Consider the following 22,915-nt stretch of genomic DNA (forward strand, 5'->3'; position numbering starts at 1 on the left):
CTGGCATAGGAAGCTGTGTGTATCTGAGGCTCGAGCCCAAATATACACTTTTTAAAAATATATATTTTATTGATTTTTTTACAGAGAGGAAGGGAGAGGAATAGAGAGCCAGAAACATCGATGAGAGAGAAACATCCACCAGCTGCCTCTTGCACACCCCCTACTGGGGATGTGCCCGCAACCAATATACATGCCCTTGACCGGAATCGAACCGGGACCCTTCAGTCCACAGACCAACGCTCTATCCACTGAGCCAAACTGTTTTTGGCTCAAGCCCAAACACTTAACCCCTTTGCCCTCCTGGCCCTCTCAGCTTATGGAGCGGCCCAATATACTGCTGGAAATTGGCAGTAGAGACAAAACTTCCCAATTGATGTTTACAGTCATTGACTTAGCACTTATAACCATGAACCCTCAAGAGCCAGTTTCCTGAGCGGGGCATACGGACTTCGCTCTTTCAGTCTGTTCTGGCTTTTACACTTGCTCGCGTGCTGGCCACGCTTGTCTCGCTAAGACCAGGGTGTATAGACTGTGAACTTTTTAGAGGAGGGGAAAGACAGGCCACCTCATCTGGAGAACCCAGAGAACCCCATCGCTCTGGGCAGCAGCACCCTCCTCCACGTTCTCCCACCCCCACCCTGTGGGTGACAACACGGGCAGAGGCCCCTTGGGCTGCCATCACTTCCTGCTTCCTCGGAGCACCCTGCGCCCACGCCAGGCCGGTCATGCCCAAGTGTGTGTCTTCTTCCCTGGCTGGCAGGCTCTCTGCCGCCTACGAGAGCAAGTCTGACGTCCCCTGCTCAGTCCTCCACAACCTGGTCTCATCCCACCTACCTCCCTACATTGCCCTCAAAGAACCATCTGCTCAACTACAACGTGGCTTTATCTCCTCAAATAACTGCAGTTAGTAATCCGATGATTGTCAAAGGTTAGGAAAATACAGAGGGAAGTCGAAGCGTTGTCACGTTCCTCATTTCTCATCTGTTATCAGTGCCCTGCCTGCGGTCCCTGCCAGCGACTGTGCTCACATCCTGCTGGGGCACTCCCATGCGCCCACCTCCCGGGGCGGAGAGAGCTACTGGGGCGGATCAACCTCCGCGGAAAGTTTCCTGGTGAGAAAGGAGGCGGGAGGGGCCACAGAGTAATGAGAACAGCGCATGGTGCTGGGAAACTGCCCTGTGAAGGCAGAAGAATTGCCAGGGCACCCCCCTCACGGACCTCCTTCCAGAGCAGGGCTGCGGGACCTTTCTCCTGCCAAGGACCACTTGGATATTTACAGCATCATTCGAGGGCCATACGAAATTATCGCCTCAACAGTCAGCCTGCTAGCCGTGGCCAGTTTGGCTCAGCGAACAGAGCTTCGGCCTGTGGACTGAAAGGGCGGTGTGTACCTTGGTTGCGGGCTCAAGCCCTGTGTGCGGGAAGCAACCAATGGACGTGTCTCTCTCACAGTGATGTTGTTTCTCTCTCTGTCTTCCCACCTCCCTTGTACGGTCTATAGGCCGGACGTTCTCAAACCCCACTCTAGAGTGAAGAGCCGAGGGAGAAGCGCACTAACAGGGACGTTTCAACACAAAACAAGTGTTTTTGTTCAGAGCTTTCGGTTCTCCTCTTGCTGCACGGCAAAACCCAGCTTCACGGGTGGAGAGGTGGCCTGCATTCGGGTTCTCGCGGGCTGTGGCCAACCTCTGCCACTGCAGCGGTGAGGGTTGTAGCCACCAACCCTCTCTGGGCCATGATGCCCACCCTTTACACGGGAATCCTAACTGCTTAGCCAGTGTCACAGGGTTGTGAATCAAGCGAGGCAATGTGTAAAAAGCAGGACGTGGGATGCTGTTTCAGAGAACACTGGGGAGGTGGACACACACTACCGTCCCTGAGAGGAGGGAGAGCTGCCATCACCCACCCTGAAGTGCACGTTCTCGTAAAGAGAAGCTGATGTGGAAAGAAAGAGAGCAGGGCCCCGAAGGCGAGTCAGTGGTGGCTCTGGAACCCCAGCTGGGTTCCCTGACTACTGAGCCAGCCCCCTTCCTGCTCCACTCGGGGACCCTGAGGGCACTGCTGCCACGTCTGTGGGGGCCATCCCTCCTAAAAAGGACGGCAGCGATGCTGCCATGAGAGACTGAGGCGGCCCTGACGTGCCGAGGGAGGAACAGTTTGTTTTGGAGCGTGTCCAGTCTCTCCCCGCACTGAAGACCCGGGGACTGTTTCCTTGTCGTTTTAGTAATCGCTGTGCAGAACGTACAGTGAGCCCTTCCCTGGCTTTCTCGTAAGAGCCTCTGATTCACACCCCACACGGGGCACGGGCGGGGGATTTGAGAAGGAAAAGCAATCCCGCTGAAGTCACGGGGGCTCCCTGAGCTTCCTGATGACGAAAGAGGTGAAAGGTCTCCCTCCCCACGGCTCCCGCCCGGACAGGCCGGGCCCGCCGCCCTGGACGCCTCACCTTTCGGAGATCGCCCCCCTGGCAGTACTCCATGGCCAGCAGGGGCAGGTCATTGGGAGCCAAGTTCTGCATCCCCTCGGGGACATCCCGGGCAGCCACCACATTGGGGTGGTTGAGCCTAAAGAAGGAGGAGAAACCCATGAGGGAGGAACCCAAGCATTGGCTCAAACCCATTCCTCACTCTGTCCATGTCTCATCAGAGCTCGCCTTCTAGCAAAGGCCTAGAATAGCCAGCTGCTCTCGGGAGCAAGAAGGAAGGCAGAGGTCAGGAACCGGCGACTCACCCCGGTGCCCGGTCCGTTAGCATCCACCCAGATCTGCTTTCAGCACCATGAACTCAAGAGCTCTGTGGCTGCATCAGTATAACTGAATTTTCTTTTGAGTGCCCCATATCAAGTCCTCATCGTACTTCGAAACTGCTTCTAAAGGCAGAGGAAGTAGAGGGATTGCCAATCTCACGTCACTGGAGTGGCGGTGGTGAGTGAGTGTCCGGATGCGTGTCTGTGCATGCAGACAAGGTGACGTCTCCCCTTTTTAAAGAGGTTCGTGGAGGGAGCACCTGTTTGAGGTCTTCCGAGCTGATGGGGCTGCTAGGAGGACCGTGTCCATCTAGGGACTGACAGGCCGTGTCTCCACACTGGAGGAATAAATATCAGCAATAGGTTCACAGCAGTGGAGTCACATGCCACCTTGGAATTGGAAATAGAGGGGGAAAGGGGTTTTTGCTGACGAAGGAAAATTCACTGGGGTAACTGTTTTAAAGTCCTTCATATGACAAATAACACTGCCCAGAAGCCCCTGACAGGGCCGTTGTTGGACACTAAGCACCACTGCTCTGGAATCCATCTACCTGGATGGTGTGGCCGGTATTCTGATTGAGGCACTGAGATTCGCAGCAGGTGGGGCTGTTGCTCCAGATGCCAAAGTTCAGCTGGCACCCTCCAGATTTCATCTCAATGTCCCATGGTCCCTCAGCTCCAGCAGTACCCTTGACACCTCCCTCCATCCCCAATCTTCCCCGGGGGCGACTCTGTCAAAGTGGCTGGGCGTACTGGTGCTCCGACCTCACCTTCTCATGATCTGGATCTCCAGGCACCACCGCTCTCGATTCCGGGGGCTGAGCTCCTGCCGGCACTGCTTGATGGCAATCTGCTCACCTGTTTCCTGCGGGGAGAGCACACACAGGAAGGATCAGCACAACCAATGACCAACCACAGAGAAACTCATGGCTCAAATCGGGAATTGTCTCCCTAGAGCCCCAAGCATGGATCTTGATCACCTCCCAGCTCCTGGGGCCCATATATTGATATATATATGCTGGTAAATATCCTCAAGACACCTACCGGCCCATCAGGCTGGTCTCTACCCTCCCTGCCTCTCATCTCACCCTGCCCTTCTCTCTCCTTATTTCTATCCATCCAGAGTCCACATGAGGCCTTGCTCCACTCCCACCTCCTCCTTGAACCCTGGGCTGACCATCCCAACCCGAGAGATTTCTCATTCCTCCGAACCCGTCTGCTGTCATACCAGGTTGAACCATATGACGTTGCCATCTTGACCATTATGACCTGCACAACTGATACTTCCATGTGGCTCAACCAAAGAGTTAATGCCACATTCTCTTCATGTTTTGTGTTTCTCTTCTTTTTCATGTTTCTCTCTCTAGAGAGAATGCAGGCCTAGCTAGTACAGTAGGTGGAAGACAGACTGATTCAAATTCCAACTCAGCCATTTACTAGCTCCGTGACCTTGAGCAAACCATTTGGTTTGACTCAAAGTTTTTTCATCTCTAAAATGGGGATACAGATGACCAACTACAGGACTGCCATGAAGCTGAGCCCCTTGCAGATGTCCAACAACACTCCTGGGGGAACCCCATGTTCTGCAGGTACCCCTGGCATTTGAAGTCCTCTGAAGCTTGGCTCCAACTGCCTTCCCAGACATTCTCCCATGGCTCCAGCCCAGGCATCTAACTCTGCAGCTAGGCTAGTCCACTTGTCCCACTCCCGCGTTTTTCTAGACTATGCTCCGACAGGTGCACAGGCACTACAGTCTTCCTACTGCAAGGGGCTCTTGCCTTCCTCCCAAAACAGGTAACTCCTCCATTGTATTGTACATACCTGCCAAAGACTTATTTCCCATGGGGCCATAGGGTTATTTCCTCTTTTCTTAGTTAAATTTGTCTGTCCTCATGCACTTTAACCTCTATTCCACTAACTAGCACAATGCCCTCAATTGAGGTTTTGTGAATGGAAGAGAAGGTAATAAAATGTTTGTGAATAATTAACCGATTGCCTGGGTCCTGAGGATCTGCTCCTCCCTCTGACTTAGTGCTCTAGGCAGCACCAAGGAGCCCATGGGGACAGACTAAACGTGGAAGGCCCTGAGATACAGCACTGGCAGTAGCAGGGACAGTGGCTCTGGCCTTGGCTGTTCCAGACACTACAAGGGGGTCCCCCACTACGCTGCTCCAACCTCCATGGGGGCCTCAAGGAATGCTGAGGGACAGCAGCTGCCCCTGGCTAAGGCTTTGGTGACACCAGCCTGGGAAATGGTCCTGCCATTAGTGAGCAAGCCATACCAATACTGTGTTCTGTACACATGCAGCTAGAACCTCCCCAATAGCCCTATGCTCAGCAGGCACCCGGGAAGAGCCACCGAGTGCAGGAAGGTACATAACCGCTCAATAAGAAAATATCGCAAAACCATCCCAAAATCCTACTGCTGCCCTCTACCCATCTGCCATAAGTATCATTCACATACTTTGGTGTCGAGATGCTGCCAGACCATTTTCTCATGTTATAAAAACGCATACTGAAAACAATCATAAGCCTTATAATTATTAGCCTTATAAGTGCAGCAATTATATGGTACTGGATGGGACTTTAAAAAAAAAACACATGCCAAGGATCGTGACAAGACCTCCCAGGGTGCATGTGGCTGCCCTTGTGGCAGCAGAGCTGCATCACAGACACACATTTACCAAACCAGCCATGATCCCTGCAGGCAGGGAGAAAAGGAAAAATGGAAGTCTCTAGACACAGCAGAAGTCGTCTAGTAGGCCCACCGACTCACTGCCCAATAAGCCAAATCCTAAAACCAACAGTCAAAACTACAAGCTGCAGAAATAAGGGAGCAGCATCTTTGACCCTTACAGCTCCAATTCCAGAAAACAGATACTTACAACACCTCTAAGATACTCTCAGAAGTTGCTTTTATCAAACCCCAATATTGCTGTGGTTAAGCTCTCCATCATGCAGTTACCCTCACATGCCTACCCTTTTTTTTTTTTTGCAATTCTATAGAGATATAATTCATATACCATACAACTCATCTATTGAAAATATAGGATTTAATGGTTTGGGGTGTACTCAGAGTAGTGCAACAAAACCACAACCAAATTTAGAATATGTTCATCATCCCCCAAAGAAACCTCACATCCATCAGCTGTCACTCTCCTTCTTATCCCCAACTCCTGCAGCTCTAGGCAAATACCAACCTACTTTCTGGCTCTACAGATTTGCCTGTTCTGGACATTTCATATAAATGGAATTACACAGTATTTGGTCTTTTGTGACGACATTTTTCACTTAGCATGTTTCTAAGGCTCACCACATGCCTACTTTGGTGACAACAGTCCTTGGTGCAGCACGTAGTACTAGGCATTGGTAACCAGGTCTACCATAGTATCATTCACATACTTTGGTGTTAGAGCTCTGCTCTTTGCCTAGATCCTAAGGCTCTCTCTGAAGATGTTGAAAATTGCGAATTTTGTTTCTATTGAACCAGTTAGTAGAGTTGTACAAGTGAACTTGAGTAGAAGTCCACCTAGGAAATGTGTCAAAAAGAATACCATTTTTTTAAAATCAATGTACAGACTTAATTACATCTCACAAAAATGTTACACCCTCTACATCATGAACTTCTAAATTCCTCTGTCTGTTCTCAAACTTGTTTGAAGTTTCATTTCCCATCAGCATTCAGACTCGCACTTTTGCCCAGTTCTCTGATAACTTCATCAGTTAACAGCTCTCACATGCCATTATAGATGCTTGTTTCCAGTCAGATGGGATCGCCACAGAATCTCAGACTGTGGAATTGCAGAGTTTTACACGTGAGAGAAGACTGGGGGGGAGGGGGGGGGCAAGCTGTAAAATGAGGTGACACTGCCGAGAGTGTCCACCCAGTATGTGACATTTTGATGGACAGACTTATAAGCAACAGGTTAGCAGAAGACACACATGGCTTGTTACCTCAGAATGACTCTGAAAGTTTAAACCAAGATATTTTAAATGTGCACCTATTTTTCCAGGCCAGTGTTGCTCAGTAGTTGAGCACTGACCTATGAACCGTAGGTCACAGTTCAATTCCCAGTCAGGGCACATGCCCAGATTGCGTTAGGGGACATGCAGGAGGCAGCCAAACAGTGATTCTCTCATCATTGATGTTTCTCTCTCTCTTTCTTTTCTCTCTCTCTCCTTCTCCTTCTCCCTTTCTCTGAAATCAATTATATATATATATATATATATATATTTTTTTTTTTTTTTTTTTTAATGTGCATCTATTTTAACTTCAATTCACAGAAGAGTTAGTTTTCTTTAGCTGCTATAACAAACTGCCACAAACTTGGTGGCTTAAAACAACACAAATTGTTCCCTTAAAGTTCTGGAGGTCAGAAGTCTAGAACAGGTCTCACTGGACCAAAATAAAAAGGTTACTGGTAGCAGGACCATGTTCCATTCTGGAGGTTCTAGGGAAAAATGTGTTTCCTTGCCTTTTAGAGCTTCTAGATGGTGGGTGCCCATGTTCCTTGGCTCAGGGCATCTCCCTCCATCTTCAAAGCCAACCATGACCAGTTGAGTCTTTGTCATGTTGCATCACTCAGACACTGACTCTCCTGCCTCCCTCATCCAATCCAGGATAATCTTCCCATTTAAAGTCAACTGCTTAGCAACTTTAATTGCATCTACAATCTTAATTCCCCTTTGCCGTGAAACTTCATATATTCACAGGTTCAGTATATTGGGACATAGATATCTTTGATATAGGCCATTATTCTACCTACCACAAACAGTATGCTTCCTTCACAGAAATGATGATAAATCAATCTCAAAAGGTAGCTTTATTAGATGACTTAGATAATATTTTAGGTACTCTATCTATACATTGGATAACTATAGAGAATTGTAGTATTCTGCTCAACACAAACATTAAACCTAACACACCTGTCACCTTGGCCCAACCCAGAATCCAGAAATAGATTTCAATACTTAAAGATGGAAAATTTTTATATTGGCCTCAATATTCAAACACAAACTAAAGAGTAAACTGAGTAATATGGACACTGGGAAAACTGAGTGACTGGGTGCAGAGACCAAAACTGTCTTTCTATTTGTGGACAATCCAACTTAGTCCTAAGGTTACAGGGGAAATCCTAACTTCCTAGGCCTGGGGATGTCCCTTACAGTTACAGACACACCAATTATTTTTACACAATGGCCCTCTGGAATATCCTAAAACATTCCGAGTTTTCTGTGAGTAATATTTCATTGAACTACAAGTCCAAACACTGACTTTCTGCTGCCAAAAATATTCCTGGTCTAGAAAGCAAAATTCGACGAACAGCACAGAAACAGACTATGAATACCGGTTTTGAAGTCCTGGGGAGTTTGTTCTTTACCAGCAGTGAAACTCAAACAGCAGCACGTGGTTTCTTTATTTGGCCTGGAACCCCCTACTTTCAGTTCTGTTCTGTGGAATCCTAGATTTGGCCCAGAACCATCTCACTGTCCAACTTTCAGTAAGCGGACTCCTCATTTAGGACAAAATTTAAGATTGGTTTGTATTTTGAGAAATGGAGACAGGGGCCAACAGTGTTATCTACGTTGGATGAAGTTCATTACAAAGGTCACTAAGAGTTTCTGTTACTCTTTGCTTCTTGTACATGCAAACATAAAAAGTGTGTATAAATGTGAGTGTATTATAAGGTGTAGAAGGCAGGAGGCGGTGGGTTGGGGAGACACATCCTCAAACTTCTGAGTTATCAAAAGTTGCCATAGCAGCCCTAGCCAGTTTGGCTCAGTGGATAGAGCATGAGCCTGTGGACTGAAGGGTCGTGGGTTTGATTACGGCAAAGGGCACATGCTGGGATTGCAGGCTTGATCCCACAGGGAGTGTAAAGGAGGCAGCTGATCACTGATTCTCTTTGATCATTGATCTCTCTCTCTCTCTCTCTCTCTCTCTCTCTCTCTCTCTCTCTCTCTCTCTGAAATCAACAAATACATTTTTTTTAAAAATAAAAAGTTGCCACAGCAATGGAAGATTAGTTTATATAGGAGCTGGTGCAGCTTCCCAAAGTTAGCCCTTCTTTTAATGACCAGGGAAAACTCACAGGAAGCCAAAAAGTACATTCAACTCTTAGTTAGCACAGAAAGCCAGTCTCTTGTTACCATGGCCATCATCCAACAAGGCCATTGTTGTATAAGGGGGCAATTAGTAATAACCTTCTCATTCCTCCTCAGGTCCTGCCCTCTAAAATGGATGTTTCAGAAAGGAGGTGCAAAGCTGGGCCCTGAGAGATCCTAGTGACAGAACCCAGGCCCAATGGTCAAAAGGTCCAGGGTCTGACTGGGGCTTTACCCCTGCCTCAGCAGTGTTGAACAGTCTATGCTGAGAGAGCTCTGACTTCAGCCCACTCTGCCCAGTGTAAACACCCAAAGGACACAGTAGCCTCCACACTCACCCACGGGGCTCAGGGATGAAGTATGTCAGGGTGGGACTCCCTCATCCTTCACCTGGTAAATGGGTGGCATTGAGCCTATTACTTAAGCTTCTGGGTCTTAGTCCACAAGATGGAGATGACTCTACCCCTTCTGGTGTTGGCAGTTAAAATGAGATGGAGTGCCTGATACACAGTGAGCTTTGAGTAAATGACTGGTATCATTTCCTTTCTCTGGCCCTTTGTACCCATCTGAAGTGCCCTGTCTTCTCCCATCAGACTATCTAGGTCTACTTCCTTTCAAGATCCTGCTCAAGTTCCATTTCCTCAAGAAGCCTTCGCTCCCCTCTGAGCATTCAAGAAGACAATATAGATAGAGCACCTAGACCAGCTGGCACACGACACTCTTGATAAACAATAGCCAGTATCATTTCCACACAACTGGTGCTTAAATTTCAATATACTGGATAAATTCCTAAGTATTCGTTTTCCCTCCTCAAATAGGGCATAAGCACATTAAGGACAAGGTCATGTCCTTTTTTCCCTTGATGGATTGTGATGGAGTTGAGGGTAGTGCTCAAAAAATTCAAAGTGAACTGACTGACTAAAGTCTTTAAGACTTCAAAACACACAGGTAAGCTGAAATGAGCTCAGTCTTATCCAGTGAGGGGACAAGTAAAAGTCAGTACTAATTCAAAGAAGGGATGTTTAATAACAACTTACCTTTTATATCTTTATCTTTATAACAGGCAATGCACATATGACCTCATTTTATCCTCACACACAAGCATCATTTGGAACCCAAGACACAGACCCTTTCACATCAAAGCACACAAAGAATATGTTTATATGGCATCCTAGGACTTTTCCAGGTGCTTCCAGAGAGCTGCCCATGTCTGGCCCAGAGCCAAGGGGATCAGTATATTAGCATCCTCAAAATCCACGGGGAAAGAGGGCATAGAGGAGACAAATGGCGATGGGAAAAATAAAATGTAAAAAAAAAAAAAAAAATCTATAGAGGAAGTTGTGGCCCTAAGTCATAAGAGCCAGGATTTGAACCCAATGTTGTGTGACTATGAGTCACGTATTTTCTCCCCATTTTTTTTCCCACACGGTGCTGCAGGCTGAGGCCACTCAGGTCATCTCCTCTTCCTCTTGTTTTTAACAAAGATTTTTCTTTTTTAATATATTTTATTGATTTTCCACAGAGAGGAAGGGAGAGGGATCAACAGAAACATCGATGAGAGAGGAACATCGATCAGCTGCCTCATGCACACCACCCACTGGGGACATGCCCACAACCAAGGTACATGCCCTTGACCGGAATTGAACCTGGGACCTTTCAGTCCACAGGCTGACGCTCTATCCACTGAGCCAAATCGGTTTCGGCAACAAAGATCTTATTGAAACTATCAGCCTATCTAGGCTGTACTGACCCTTGGGCAGAAGATGTAAGGGAGCACCATGCAGCAAGGATTGTCAAGGCCCATGATTGGTAAAAGAATAAAAAAAAACTCAAGGTCTCAGGGCTGCGGTCATTGTTACACTGCCCTTCCACACTAGGAAATAATCTTTTTAGAGTTCTCTGTTAAACAAGGAAGGCATCTATATTGTCCTCCCTTTTCCCTTAGTGCTTTGAAATGGTTCAGACTGATTGTGGAGAACTGGTAATGTCCTAGGGGTTTCCCCACTTGGATTGCCCCACCGTAGAGCAGCCACAGTGGAGAAAGCATGAGGCTGCGACTCAAACAGTCGTAGGTTCAGATTCCAAATCCTCCACTTACTAGCTTAGCCTCTATGGGTAAGAGGCTTAGCCTCTGGGCTAGAGTTCCATTTTCTCCGCTATAAAATGCCATTAAAGACAATAGTGCTTCCTTCTAGGTTTACTGTGCAGCCTGGAGATAAAGCACGTAAAATACCTAGCCCAGACCTGCCAATGTGGCTCAGTGGTTGAGCGTCCACCTATGAAATCGGAGGTCACACTTTGATTCCTGGTCAGGGCACATGCTAAGGTTGTGGGTTCGGTCCCCAGTAGGGGACATGTAGGAGGCAGCCAATCAATGATTCTTCCTCATCGTTGATGTTTCTCTCTCTCTCCGTTCCCCTCTGAAATTAATAAAACTTTATTTTCAAAACCTAAAATACAATAAAATACCTTGCCCAATGCTGGCAAGTAGTTGGTTCTCGATAAATGATGGGTCTATTATTAGGCATCACTTATCTGACTGAGGATACCAATGCTTAAGTTCTTTTATGCAATGTCTCATGATAAAATAATAATAATAATAATAATAATAATAGTCTCTCTTTTGTAGGCAAGATAAAGCACATAAAGTATTAGGAAAACATGCATGATTATATTAAGTATAACCATTATACTTGACTATAGTTAAGCAAATCGACACTGCCCTAGCCCAGCTGAATTCTTTTTTTTTTTTAATATATTTTATTGATTTTTTTACAGAGAGGAAGGGAGAGAGATAGAGAGCTAGAAACGTTGATGAGAGAGAAACATCGACCAGTTGCCTCTTGCACACCCCCTACCGGGGATGTGCCCGCAACCAATGTACATGCCCTTGACCGGAATCGAACCTGGGACCTTTCAGTCGGCAGACCGACACTCTACCACTGAGCCAAACCGGCTTCGGCCCAGCTGAATTCTTTAAGAGGTCCTAAACAGAGGGGTATCCAGCAGATAACACATGCTCATCTTCTGATCCTGAACATTGATTCAAGGCCCGCCCCCCCAAAATCCCCCCACCCTAAGCACCTAAAGCAGCTCTACAGATTTCTCCAACTGAAGAAAAACCTAGGAGGATGGTGCAGAACTTCCTGGACTGAGCCAGGCTCATCAGCAAGAAATCACTAAGAATTTGTGAACACTCAACTCCTCCCACTCCCTCAGCCCCTCCACTTTCTATTCCACCACCAAGTCTTATCAATTTCACTCCTAAAATAGATCTTACATCTTCCCCCTTCTCTCCATCTCCATCACCATCAGTCTTGTCCAATCTCTCATCTGGACTACTCAAAAAACCTCATAACTGGTATTCCCACATGACAAGGTATTAATAGTGCCCGTGGGATCCTGGTACCAGTTCCGCAGAGCTGATTGCTAAACATTTAGGAATTCAGTGAGAACTGGTCGTCAAACTGTCAGTGGCTTGAAATAAGCCATGATGGGACTAGTTACTCTGCGGAAATCAGTGCTTTTTTTTGGACAGCTGATTTCCCAGCACACCGCTGTGTGGGCCCCTTCCAATCTGCCCCTGCAGTCATAGTGGACCACTTTCAACAGCTTCCTGTTGCTTTTTGAATCACAGCACAACCTCCTCAGCAGTGTCTGGCTCTCACCTTCTACACTTCAGCCTCCCTGGCACCTGTTTTCCAGTCTCACTGGCCTTTAAGTCCCACCTGCTTGCCATGACCCACCCCTCCACAGGAGCTCTGAACAGACTGCTCCCTCTGCCTGGATCTCTCTTCCCACATTCTCTACCCAAATAGCTTCGCCAGCCCCTCGGGTCTCTGCTGAGTGCCACTTCCTTGGGACAGCCTCCCCTGATACTTAGTATTGGTACTCACTGCCCTTGGCCCCTATCCCATAATAGACTTACCATAGCTGGGAGCTTACGCTTATAATTATTGATTAATGGTTTGTTCTCTTTATTAAAAACCAAACAAGATTTAATCACCACTGTGTCCTTAAGAGACAGTATTTGTGGACAGACTGAATGAGTGATTCTGTGTACCTGACACATACATAACATAAAGAGAGTTGGAATGGGGAAGTGAAAGAAACCCAAAGCCACAAAGAGCCCTGGCTGACCAGAAACTTAGAGCCTTCAAAGACAAACTCCTACACACAGACAAAAAGGCATTCTATGAGGCATGCCAAATGAGTAGAGCCGAAGGAATTCAAAATTCCCCGCAGAATAAAGGAGTCTACGGTGGTTTTATGGAGGAGATGGTCTATGGTGGTTTTATGGAGAAGGCTGGCCCTGGAGGAATGGGTAGAATTCACATAAAGCTGTCCGGGAGAGGGAGACTCGATCCAGAGGGGGCTCAGCTCGCAAACCTGTTGGGAACCAACAAAGGCCAGTAATGCTAGGAGGAGTCAGACACTGCTAGAGGGAGGCCAGACTGCGGAGGGGCCTCAAATAGCAGGATGAGGGGGAGTTTGGCTGTTGGCTTTTTAAAAGAAAAAAAAACAAGTTAAAGATGTGTTGTTGTTGTTTTTTAACAAGGGAAGGAACATGAAAATAGTTATTCTAGAAAAATAATACACACACACACACACACACACACACTCACACACACACACATGCATATTCTTAGGCCCATATATATGAAGCCAGAAAGAAAATTGAATCTCACAATAGCTTTCCAAACCCAGGGAGCAAATAGAGGGCATTTTGTGCTGGAGATAACAGACAAGTGGTACAATTGGCCAAACTCTTTTGAAGGGAACCAAGATGTCTCTAGTTTGGCTGCAGCAAGATGTTTGCCATAGTCCAGACTCTAAAAGCCCTGGCGTGTCTAGAAGCAGCCCAGTCCAGGTACATGGAGCTATAGAATGATCTGGATATTGTGCTGTAATGCTAGACCCCTGGCTATGCTCTGACCAGAAGAAATTTGAGCCAGTGGTGTTACTGATGCCCCCTCAGCCAGGGGTAGGCTTTGCTAGAACCTGGTTTACCAGTTGGGTATAAGAATGTTACTGTCTAGCCAACAGACTCAATGACTCTTCCCTACTTGCTATAGCCAGACTCCTGGCAAGTGGTACACAATTTGCCATCCCTTCAGTCCAAAAGGGTGCTCATGGCCTGGCCAGTATTTCTCAGTGGTTAGAGCGTCAGCCAATGGACTGAAGGGTTCAATTCCTGGTCAAAGGCACAAACCTTGGTTGCAGGTTCCCCAAACCCAGGAAGGGGTGCATGCAGGAGGCAACCAATCAATGTGTCTCTCTCACCTTGATGTTTCTCTCCCCCCCCCCCCCACCTCCCTCCCTTTCACTCTCTCTCTAGAAATCATTGGAAAAAATATCCTCGGGTGAAGACCCAGCAGCCCGTGACTGAAAAGCAGGTGCCTTCAAGGGCTTCGCTGGGTCTCAATTTTGGATCAAGAAGCTAATTTAGCTTTTTGGTAAGTGAGAGTTACCATTGGTCTCCAAATTGGGTTATATGCACTGCAGGGATTACCTAAAACTGGGTTCCAACAACAACAAAAATGTAACTAAAGCTTTTCTGATATTAACTACCTGGCACTCTCCTCAGACCTTTGGTCAAAAGGTCATTTGCCACTTCTGGTACTCGAGGCTTCCTAAGGAGAAGGGCATTTCATAGTCAGGGGTGGACAGGGGCCAATGGGGGAAAGTTGCAGGTCACATGTGCTCCGCTTAGTTATAATTATGAGTTGTATTCTCTAATTTTTAACAACTCTCATAAAATGGTTGAGGGGCTTAAAAAGGATCATACAGAGCCGAAACCGGTTTGGCTCAGTGGATAGAGTGTCATCCTGCGGACTGAAAGGGCCAAGGTTTGATTCCAGTCAAGGGCATGTACCTTGGTTGCGGGCACATCCCCAGTAGGGGGTGTGCATGAGGCAGCTGATGGATGTTTCTCTCTCATCGATATTTCTAGCTCTCTATCCCTCTCCCTTCCTCCCTGTAAAAAATCAATAATATATATATATATTATTCCACAGCGCCCACCCCTGCCTGCCCACGGCCCTTCCCCACTGCACAGAACCCCTACCTGATTGTGCCACCGGATGACGTTTCCAAATCCCCCTGTCCCAAGTCGCTCTTTCATTTCCCAGGCCCCACATGTCTGGGTTGGCAGGGAAGGTGACCAGCTCATACCGATGCGGTGCTAACTCTGCAAGCAATTTGGGATCGGGGGACAAAAGGTTATGGTTTAGAAGAGAAGAAATGGAACTCAAGGAAATGGAGAAGGTAAGAGCTACCATGGCCTTTCCATGCAAGAGAAGGAAAAACGCTGAGCTAGCTGGTGTTCGATCTGGATGCAAGTCTGGTGTGTATTTTGGTTTGGGTGACAAAGTTTTGTCTTTCTCGCTTTCCCCCACCCACACCTCCGCTGAGGTGTCAGCAAAGCAGGGAGGCAGGTCATGCAGAGGAGACGATGCCTCCCACAGCCCATGACCTCGGAAAGGGATGCCCAGCGAGGGGCGCCCTGCCCTGCCCTTCGGCCCAGGTGGCAGGGGCAGAATCTGCCTGGGATTCCCCGCGGTCACGTGTGTCTTCACGCCGTCCCGGTGAATCACGTCCCGGTGAATCACGGCTCCGTCCCGCAGCCACCCACCGGGAGGCAGCCACCTGGAACCGCCCGGCGGGGGCTGTTCTCGGGGCCTCCCAGCTCCACCTGCACCGGGGACGGGCTGCCACGCCCGGAACCCCCGACTTTTTAAACACTCCAGTGAGGTGCAGGCAAAGCAGGGGGGCCGGGGCTTGGCAGGTGTCACGGGGCCCCAGCACCCCGCGGCCCACGCCCGCCCGAGGACTCACCTGTCGGCGGGGACCCGGGGCGGGGGCTGCGGGGATTGCGGGGGGCTGGGGCGGAAAGACGGGGGGCTCTGGCACCACCCCGAAGACATTAAAAAGGTGGGAATTTACATCGGCCGGCCGAACGCCACTTCCTCAAACACTTCCTGCTTCTGGCGTCACGGGTCACGTGTGCCACCGCCCGCCCTTAAAGGGGCCGCAGGGGGCTGGTGCCCGCAGGCGGCGGCGCCTCCCGAGCGGGCGGTACCCTGGGGGGGTGGGGGGGATCTCGGGCTCCGGTGGCTCCGGGGTAGATGCGTGTGGCTTCCAGACCATTTTATTTTTGTTTTAATTTTTTTCTAGACCCTTTTAATCCAAATTGTACAAGCTGTGCTCCCACAAGCCCTGAGATACCAGAGTTCTCATTAGACAAAGGACTTGGCACTGGAACGGGTTGGTGGGGATTTCCAAACCCCGCGGCCTGGGTGAGCGGCCCTGTCCCTAGACCTTCCCCAGGTGGAATTTCCCGGCCCCCGCGGGGGCGATCTGGGGCCTGTTTACAAGAACTACGGCTGGCCTGCCGGCCTGCGGGGCTCCTGCTGCTGGTCTGGAGGTCCTTTGGCTCTCATCAAGAATGATTAATCACAGCCTGCTCCTTAAAAGTGACAGCCCCCATTTCCCTCTTTTTTTTTTTTTAATTGATTTTGTACAGAGAGGAAAGGAGAGGGATAGAGAGTTAGAAACATTTATGAGAGAGAGGCATCGATCAGCTGCCTCCTGCACACACACACACACACACACACACACACACACGAATGTGCCCCCAACCACAACCAATGTACATGCCCTTGACCGGAATCGTACCTGGGACCTTTCAGCCCGCAGGCAGATGCTCTATCCACTGAGCCAAACCGGTTTTGGCTTCATTTCCCTCTAAAAATATATATATGGGAAAAAATCTTAATATTTGGTTCATAGTACCCTACTAAGACGTTCAGAAGGTCAACTGAATTTCGAAGCAGCTACTGCTATTGACTGACGACTGACTACCTTGGAGGATCCATGTCCAATTACCTAACCAGTGCCAGCATCCATGCCTCTTCTTTACAATGTAGGCAGCATTAGGTTGAATTGCAAGCGGTTGTCATTTGTATAAGTCAAAAGCAGTTGAGGCATCAGCAACAAAGATCAGCCGTGTCATCTGCTTCAGCACAAGAGCAGCTTCAGCACACAAGTCAGAAAAGCAGGCGCCAGCAGGGTTGTTGTGAGGGAGAGATGAGGTCAGGGTAGAGGACACTCCGGCCTGAAGCGGAGTCCAGAGGCTAAAGTTAATTAATTCTTAGGAACGATGTCAACCCAAACAAGAGGGGTCAGCAGTGCCCAGAGCCACGCCAGGCACTCTGGGCTGCTCAGAATTTCTCAGTTTACCCTATCTGGTCTCTGCTAAGTATGTAGAACACTCAACGCAGGAAGAGAAAGGAGCATGAGTAAGTAGTTGTAAAGCAATATAACTGTTTGTTTAATAAATGAGTTTTTAAAAATAAAAACTTATGTACAGGAGCTAGGCTCTCGGTAGAATCTACTTCCTGTATGACATCCTGTCACCTCTGAAAATCACTGTCCCTGAAACTTCCGCTGATAACCGATAAGCTGAAGGTGTACTCTGGACCACTGTCATTTAGGAGTTCTCATTGCTCAGCTCAAAATAACTTGATTTGCAACAGAACATAAATCTCTCCGATATGTCATCGATTACTAGATTTTTTTAAAAAATTAATGACGGCCCAGGAAGGCGCTTCTGGGTTTATCATGTCCCAGATATTTATCAGCCTATGCCTTGTTTTCCCTCCAGATAAGACATGTCCAGTGATTATATCTGGTCTCTATCCTGCCCTAGAGATGTGGGCAGAATAGTATCTCTTTTGCTTCCTGTTTTGAGGCAGTGAATGCTACTTAGCAGTGATTAGTGGATAATCTAGAAATACTGAGCAGCCAGAATGCCTCACAAAGCCCTGGGCACCTCCGTCCCAAGGAATTCAAGCAATGCAACAACTCTCACCAGAGACACCAGGAATCTTTCTGGGGACATAAGACGCCCAGAGGGCCATCAAAGAATTCCAGATAAGGACCAGGCGATTAAAACCTTGTGCTAATTAGGAGGCAGTACTGGTATTTGTGATAAAGATATGGCTTCCAGGCGGTTCTTTGTAAAATATAATCTTCTTCCCAGAGTCAGACAAAGATATCTCTCCTCTCAGTCTTTTTTTGCGCCATTTGAGAAAACTGCTCTCTCACTGATAGCATCCAGGCAAAGCGGCACTGAGCTCCTGGGGAGGAGAGGATTGTTTTCTGAAAGATGAGTCATAGTAGGAGAAGCCAGCTGGAGAGACAGAAAGGCAATAAAACAGACCCACTGGTGATAGGGAGGATTTCTCCAGCCCCCAGAGTCAGCTCTGGTTCAGCGACTTCAGCAACGTTTTCATGATCCTTTATCCCTCCCCCTGCAGGGAGAAGATTTTGCAAGTCAAACTGCTCCTTCGACAAACCTTCTGCCAGAAACGTTGGGAAACTCCTATAAGTTGGAAGAGCTGGAGAAATCCTCCTTTGTTCTAGGGGAGTCGGTGGGACGTGGGGGTGGGCTTGCGGAGGCTTACGGTGAGAATACACTTTGGTCCAGGCCCTCCGGGGCTCAGCGCATCGCTGGCTGCAAAAGAGGAAAGGAGGAAAGCCTCTGTGAAGGAGACCTGGACCAATGGTGAAACCTTAGAGGAATCAGGAACCTTAGAGGAATCATGCCTCCAACCTTGGTGGGAAATGCTGAAAGCTGAGGATTTGGGCCCCTGAGTCACCCTCCCTGGAGGAATGATAGACTGGGGAGGAATGATAGCTTGAACTCTGTCTTGGTGTTTACATACACATGGTTTTTATTCCAGTAAATTCAAATTAAAGAGGAAGAAGTTACTAAAAGGCAGCTGCCGCCCCCTAATCCCCCCCCCCCCCACACACACCCAACACACAAACACAACCTTCCTTGGTGGTGGTGGCAGAGAGACCGTGGATAGACAGTAAGGATAGACACTAGGTTTATATGTTTACGGACTGGCAGGTACATTTCTCCACTCACCTCAGTTTTGAGCTGCTGCTTTTGTTCCAAGGTAGCAGAGATCTTGTTCACTGCTGCGCTCCCACTGCCTGCTATATCATAATAGGCGCTCAATAAAAATGTCCTGAGTGGACTGGCCAATGTAAAGACTGGTGATAGCTGCACTCTGTAGCTTTTGGTTATATGTCGTCTCTGGAGTCTGAGAGATGTGGGTTCTAATCCTGGCTCTGCATGTTCTTGGCTTTGTGAATTCAATTTACTGAACCTTACTGCGTGTCAGTTTTTTCGTCTGTAGAATGGGAGCTAACAAAGCCTATTCCTCATGGTTGTATGGTTTAAGTGAGATTATATTTAAAGTGCCTAGTACAGAGCCTAGTACTTACTAAGCCCTCTTTGAATAGTGGTTATTATGCTATTATATTTTTAACTAGAGTCCCAGTGCACAAAATTTGTGAGTGGGAGGGGATCCCCTCAGATCAGCCTGCACATTCTCCAATCTGGGATTCCTAGGGGGATGTCCAATTGCTAATTTAGGCCCTATACCAGCAGTCAGACATCCCTCTCACAATCCAGGACAGCTGGCTCCTAACTACTCACCTGCCTGCTGGTCTGATCGCCCCTAACTTCTCCTCCTGCTGGCCTGGTCACCACTAAGTGCCCCCCCTGCTGGCCTGGTCACCCTTCACTGCCTCCCCTCTCCCACCAGCTGTTCACCCCTAACTACCCTTCCTGCCAGCCTGGTCGCCCCAAGCAGCCTGCAGCCTGCTATTTGGTCATTACTGTGACAGAGTCCTAGACAATTTGCATTTTTCACTATTATTAGTATGCAATAACACAGAACTTAGCTGAGTCCTTTGTGACTCCAATGAAATGGCCTCAAACCCTACCACCTTACAGTGAACTTTCATGTTTCCAGGAATTTGATGTAAAAGGTGGGTGGTATGTCTCTTAGTTTCTTAACCATCCTTTCTAAAGAGCTCCTCCTCTCCACCACAACTGACTATTTTGTCACCACACTCTATTCTAGTCCTTCAGAGCACTTATTACTAAATTTTTTTAAAGAGTTCAGCTTTTTATTGAACATGTTACCAGAAAGATTTAGTTAAAAAGACCAAAGCCTTTGTCATCATCGAACCCCTCAGATTCTTCTTTCTTTGCTTCCACTCTTTTCTCCCCCACTGAGGGGTTTCAGGAATGGAGGGGCAGGGGCTGGTGCTGGACAGGGCCTCCAGCCCTTCAGTTGTAGATGAGGCTCCCAATGTTGATGTTGACCAGGGCGGGCATTTGCAACAACCCTGGGCAGAAAGGTTCAACATTCACACCAGCTGCTGTAATGAGGGCGTTGATCCTATCATCTATGACTGTCACCTCATTGTCCTGCACTTTGAGGACCAGAAGATACAAACTGCTTAAAAAAATGAATACCCTGTCCTAACTGGTTTGGTTCATTGGATAGAGCGTCGGCCTGTGAACTGAAGGGTCCCAGGTTCAATTCCGGTCAAGGGCATGTACCTTGGTTGCGGGCACATCCCCCGTAGGAGGTATGTAGGAGGCAGCTGATTGATGTTTCTCTTTCATTGATGTTTCTAACTTCCTATCCCTCTCCCTTCCTCTCTGTAGAAAAATCAATAAAATCTATTTTTTAAAAAGAAAGATGAATGCCCTGATGCAGGTGAGTGCTGGGCTGGTGGCTACCAGGCCTGTTGCTGGTTGCTGGATGAAGACAGAGCCTCACCTCAAAGCAGCCCTACCTTCCCTTGGAGGCTACTTAATGGCAGCTCTGAAAAGAGGCCCTCACTAATTTTAATATAATATTAGTTTGTTGTTTATTAGTTGCCCCTCCCACTACTGGTAGCTTCTTGTCTGCCTATTCTATCCCCCAGTGTCCATGCATCACCTACATGTGTGCAGGCCACAACATAATAATAATATTAATAATTGTTATTAATATTATGATTATGGCTGCTCAGTAGGGCCCTGCAGCCAGGGGCTCTGAGATGGCCAGCACAGCAGTCTAACTCCCATTCTGATTCCCAGTGCCTTAGGCTGAGACCCATTTTCCTGCTGATGGCCCCACCCACCAGCTCTTACTCTGCTCTTCTCAGGCTGACAGTGACCCCCTTCTGGCTCTGTGACCCCTTAGAACATCCCCTTTGCATGAGCAAGCTCTGAGCTGAACAGGCTATCCATGCTGTCTAATTCCTTTCTCTGTCCCTGCCCAGCCACCACTCTCGGTAAGAAGGGATCCATAACGATTTGATATGAATTATGTATGCCTCCCTTTTTAGAAAGAGCAACAGACTAGTTTTGTTCCTAGATAGCTATGTTTTTCTTCTCTGCTGCTTCTATGCTGCTACAAACTGCCCTTCTGAGTCAGTTGACACTGACTGAGTGGGTGGTCTGAAAAGTGGGCAAAGAATGGCAAAATGGGAGGGGAGATTTTTGGGAAAAACTGTAGATCCCCTACTCATTTTATTCCCGGAGAATGTCAGATGGTTTACATTCATAAGTAATGTCTCCACTTCATTTTGGTCATTTTAAAAAAATCAGGTTTATAGAGGTGTAACTTATGCAAAATAAAATTTACCAATGCTAAATGTACAGTATAATGAGTTATTTTACAATTGCTTATAGGTTGTATCACTCCGAAAGATTCCCTCCAGCTCCTCCCCTAGTCATCAATCCCCTCCCCCCACCCTCTGACACAGTCCTTCCCGGCTTCCTCCTTTCTCCCCCAACTCCCCACCCCGCAGCCCCTAGCAACCACTGACCCACAGTCACTATAGTTTTGTAGCTTGGCTCATTTTAATTTAACGTCTTAGCCATCATTTCTAGAGAATGCCAAAAGTGTGGCCAGACTGCTGGGCTGGGCTGGGCTGGGCTGGGCTGGGCTGGGCTGGGCTGGGCTGGGCTGGGCTGGGCTGGGCCGGATTTTTCATGCTGAGGAGTCAGAGGAGTCAGAGACCAGAGATGGCCAGACCGGGACCTCCCAGGTCAGTGGCTCTAGAATAACGCAGACTGAGGCTGAGCTAGCCCAGGTGGGAAGGACTGCTACTCATGAGCCTCCAGAGGCCATACCGAGAAAGAGGAACAGAGAGGAAGGGGAAAGCCGGGGCTCAGTGGAGAGGGAGGAGGGGTGAGAAAGGCCACACTGCCAGCGGAGATGGGAACGTCACTGAAGGGCCCAGAGCTGTGTTGCAATTCAACTGTCAGACCCAAATCCATCCTGAGCCCAGGCCGCTCTCAGGCACTTCCCCTTGTCGGGGGGTGTCTGTCCCACCTGCCTGCTGGTCCGCACTTCTCCTTTCTGCAGAGTGACTGTTAGCGCCGCCAGATCACCCAAACTGGGTCTCAACCTCTGAGCCACCCCTTTCTAACCTCAGGGGTTGCGGCTGTAACTGGGAGCAGCACGCCCAGCTCCTTTCTCTCCTGGGCCTTTGTCTCCACCTTCATGCTCCTGTCCATTGGAACCCTTGCAGGAGCATTTGAATTTTAATTGGAGGTAGAAAGTAAATTAATGTGTATTGAGTATCTTCTACTGGAAGGGAGGGAAAATTCAAACAGTTAAGAATGACACAAAATGAAAAAACTAAAAAGTCTCTTCTCCTAGTCTGTCCCTTCCGAGGCAACATGGTCAACCATTTCCTGCATGTCCTTTGCAGGGGCAAAGAGGGGATATTGCTTTAAAGTGACATAATATACACGTGGCTCTGCACCTTCCCTTTTGTCACTGCCTAATCCATGTTGGAGCTCTTCCAATGCCAGCGTATATATATTAATTTCAAACCTACAAAAAAGTTGCAAGAATAATATAAAGAACTCTTGTGCACCCGTGACCCAGATTCACTCATTATTTCTATCTCACCCCTCTTGCTTGGTCAACTTCTCTGTTATTTACCCATCTGCATATTATTTTTTTCTGAACCATTTTAGAGTACATTAGAAACTTTGGGGGTACCCTCTATCCCTCATTACTACAGTGTGCATTTACTAAGAATAGGACTTCCCATTACATTTCAATTATTATTAATAGAATCAGGAGATTGAGCATTGATACAAAACTATTACCTGGGTCACAGTCCATACTTACAGTTGTTCCCGCACTATCCTTTTGCTCAGGATTCTACTACAACTAAATCATAGGTCACA

General features: G+C 47.9%; 1 protein-coding gene across 6 annotated transcripts in view; it reads right to left on the minus strand.

Annotated features, from left to right (window-relative positions):
- The window catches only part of IKBKB (inhibitor of nuclear factor kappa B kinase subunit beta), a 52,383-nt gene extending 36,557 nt beyond the window's left edge, over nt 1-15,826 (minus strand). For 4 of the 6 annotated variants that reach the window (XM_036455005.2, XM_036455004.2, XM_036455003.2 and 1 more), the window contains exons 1-4: nt 15,688-15,826; nt 14,918-15,040; nt 3,516-3,610; nt 2,447-2,564 (exon numbers count right to left, since the gene is read on the minus strand). In XM_036455005.2, the coding sequence (XP_036310898.1) occupies nt 2,447-2,564; nt 3,516-3,610; nt 14,918-15,022 (318 nt within the window). In that variant the 5' untranslated portion in view covers nt 15,023-15,040; nt 15,688-15,826. Of the gene's footprint in view, nt 1-2,446; nt 2,565-3,005; nt 3,084-3,515; nt 3,611-14,917; nt 15,041-15,687 lie in introns of those variants that run through there. The other 2 variants (XM_036455002.2, XM_045588848.1) reach the window with 2 other exon arrangements.
- Nucleotides 15,827-22,915: the final 7,089 nt, after the last annotated feature.

Source organism: Pipistrellus kuhlii, unplaced genomic scaffold, assembly GCF_014108245.1.
Source record: "Pipistrellus kuhlii isolate mPipKuh1 unplaced genomic scaffold, mPipKuh1.p scaffold_m20_p_3, whole genome shotgun sequence".
Lineage (NCBI taxonomy): Eukaryota > Metazoa > Chordata > Mammalia > Chiroptera > Vespertilionidae > Pipistrellus > Pipistrellus kuhlii.